This window comes from Cupressus sempervirens, chromosome 4, assembly GCF_028749045.1.
Source record: "Cupressus sempervirens isolate cs-2001-9-10 chromosome 4, ASM2874904v1, whole genome shotgun sequence".
Lineage (NCBI taxonomy): Eukaryota > Viridiplantae > Streptophyta > Pinopsida > Cupressales > Cupressaceae > Cupressus > Cupressus sempervirens.
In genome coordinates this window covers 269120747-269123717 of record NC_143121.1, presented here as the reverse complement: position 1 = coordinate 269123717, position 2971 = coordinate 269120747, and the positions used below count along the sequence as shown (strand labels likewise).

The window sequence follows — 2971 nt, the reverse complement described above, 5'->3', positions numbered from 1 at the left end:
AGACATCATGCAATTTGATTGAAATAAAATTAATAATATTTGATTAAAATGGAAACATTAATCCTTACTAATAAGCTATTAATAGATGGTGAATAACATGTACATCATTGCAACAAAATATGCATGGACATTCACGAATTATCAAACTCTTCAATCCAACTAAGGATGATTAGACTACTCAAAGTTGTTCATCTCCAACGCGCTATAAAAAGTCGTAAGGACTGTGAAGCCCATATTGTGAACAAGAAAACACTTTCTTAATCTAGGGTTTCAAGGAATAGAGGCAGCCGTCAAAATGGTCAACAGAAATGGAAGGAAATTCTCTTGCAGGAGAAATGGAGGAGCGTGGTCTATCTACATTGCCTCTTGATGTTAAAGAATTGATCTTTGCAAAGCTTTCTTTTGAGTCGATCTATGGCGCCCGAAGTGTCTGTAAAGAATGGAACTTTATTTTATCTTCTTCTAGCTTTCTTTCTTCTTTGCCCCAACAAGATCCTTGGCTTTTATTCTACGGTCAGGAAATTGATGGAAATTGGTTCTGTGTGGCATACTGCTTTTCGACACAAAAATGGATGACTCGCCCTCTCTCTTTTCTCCCAAATAATATCACAAATGTATCGAACAGATCGAAGGGGATATTGCTACTTCTAGAAACTTACACTTCACGATTACTTGTGTGCAATATACTCACGAGAACTTATGCGGAGATTGATTTGGATTTGTCTCAAAAATTTGTTCATATTATACAAGGAAGAAACAAAGAACCCTATTTGATAGTGTATTCCGATTCTGAAAGTTTTTCCTTTGAAATCTATCACTATTATCAAGGTTCATGGAGGTTCAAGTGTCAGTATGAAGAGGAAAGGGAGGATAATATGTTTGAAATGGTTGAGTGCAATGGTACTCGTTTCTGGATGGGAAGGTGGCCAACAACTATTGCAGGTTACAGAATTCAAGATGAGGGTTTCATCACCCCTGTTAGAGTACCTCCATTACCCAATGAAATGACTGATGATTTGAATTTGCATAGTTTTACGATGGCTCAACGAATGAGTTTGGATGGCTTTTCGATGGTTTCTTACGGTTCATCCATTCTTGTGGTGGGTACATTTAAGGAAGAGCCATCTGCTGTACTTGTAATCAACACATTTCTTGGAGGTATCCAAATGTTTGGTGGAGATCCTCCAAACGGGAGAGGAATTGTTATCTGGGAGTTGTATGAGGAGGAAAAAGATGACTCTGATTGGAATTGGAGAGAATTTGTAAGAATGTCTTCACAATCACTCCCTGAAAATTTTCATCCACATTGGTGGGAGCCAAAGTGTGTTTGTGTGGGAGATTACTTGTGCTTCAGTGGTGAATGTGAAGCTGAAATTGCAACAGTGTTTGAATATAATTTAAGGGAAGGGATTTGGCAAACCCTTCCTCCCTATGAATATCATCACATTAGTGAGACAATGATGTGGAGGATGATGTCATTTCAACCAAACTTCAGTATTTAGAAAAATCAACCTTTTTAGCGATTACTATACTAGCACTTGTAGCTAGACGAAGATAATAACTTTGCTAGATTAGATTCATGCAGGATTTCACCTATGCCAGCAATTTTGATTATCTATGTTTTACTAAATTATTAGTAACCTATTTTTTTATTGTAATTTTTACAATTTATGATAATGGATCTCCAATCTTTATAGATTTAATTATTAGCAATTTTCATGGTCAGTATTTTAGATTTTGTATAATTGTTTATTAACAGGAAGTGAATTTTGGTCAACTTTTTATGGGAATAAAAACATTTCTGAAAATTTAAGATAACATAATTTTTGTGCTTGGTAAAATATAATAGTTATTAATGGCTTGCGCGCTCGCTGCAGGAGCAGACGGATTGAGAAACGTACCTGCGGAGTGGTTTGAATTAAATGGAGGGAAATTTGCAGAGGATCCACCTATATCCGTCGTACATGCAGGGACCACCAGCTGTCCGTCATCATTGACATTCACCTTGGTCTTAGCCACCTTGCCAGCAGGAGCAACCTAGAGGGCTTGAAACCGATACTAGAAAATACGCAGATTATAGATTTTGGATAATTTATTAGAGTTATTGAATGTGTGTGTGTTTAAGAATTTTTTAAAAAAGTAACTAATTTTAGTCTGTGTTTTTATTAGAATTTAACTTTCTAAACTTAAAGATATCATGCAATTTGATTGAAAAAAATTAATAATATTTGATTAAAATGAAAACTGTGTGTATGCACGTTTTAAGATTTTTTTTAAAAGTAATTAAATTTAATTTTTTATTAGAACTTAACTTTTTTAACTTAAAGACATCATGCAATTTGATTCAAATAAAATTAATAATATTTGATTAAAATGGAGACATTAATCCTTACTAATAAGCTATTAATAGATGGTGAATAACATGCACATCACTGCAACAAAATATGCATGGACGTTCACGAATTATCGAACTCTTCAATCCAAACTAAGGACGATTAGATTACTCAAAGTTGTTCATCTCCAACGCACCATAAAAAGCCGTAACGACTGTAAAGCCCATATTTTGAAGAAGAAAACACTTTCTTAATCTAGGGTTTCAAGGAACAGAGGCAGCGATGAAACAATCGATAGAAATGGAAGGAAATTCTCTTGCAGCCATTGAAGGAGACATGGAGGAGCGCGGTCTATCTAAATTGCCTCAGGATGTTAAAGAATTGATCCTTGAAAAGCTTTCTTTTGAATCGATCTTTGCCGCCCGCAGTGTCTGTAAAGAATGGAACTTTATCTTATCTTCGTCCAGTTTTCTTTCTTCTCTGCCCAAACAACATCCTTGGCTTTTCTTCTGCAGTGAGGAAAATGATGGAAATCGGTTCTGTGTGGCATACTTCTTTAAGTCACAAAAATGGATGACTCGGCCTCTCTCTTTTCTCCCAAATTTCGAGGGAGATATTGTCACAGATGTGTCAAACAG

The 2971-nt window shown here is 35.5% G+C and overlaps 1 protein-coding gene across 1 annotated transcript; it reads left to right on the top strand.

The window, feature by feature from the left end:
- The first annotated feature begins 308 nt into the window (after positions 1-308).
- Positions 309-1502, top strand: LOC149561055 (uncharacterized). The gene has a single exon (XM_089827739.1). The coding sequence runs from the start codon at positions 309-311 to the stop codon at positions 1500-1502; it is 1194 nt and encodes a 397-aa protein (XP_089683865.1).
- Positions 1503-2971: the final 1469 nt, after the last annotated feature.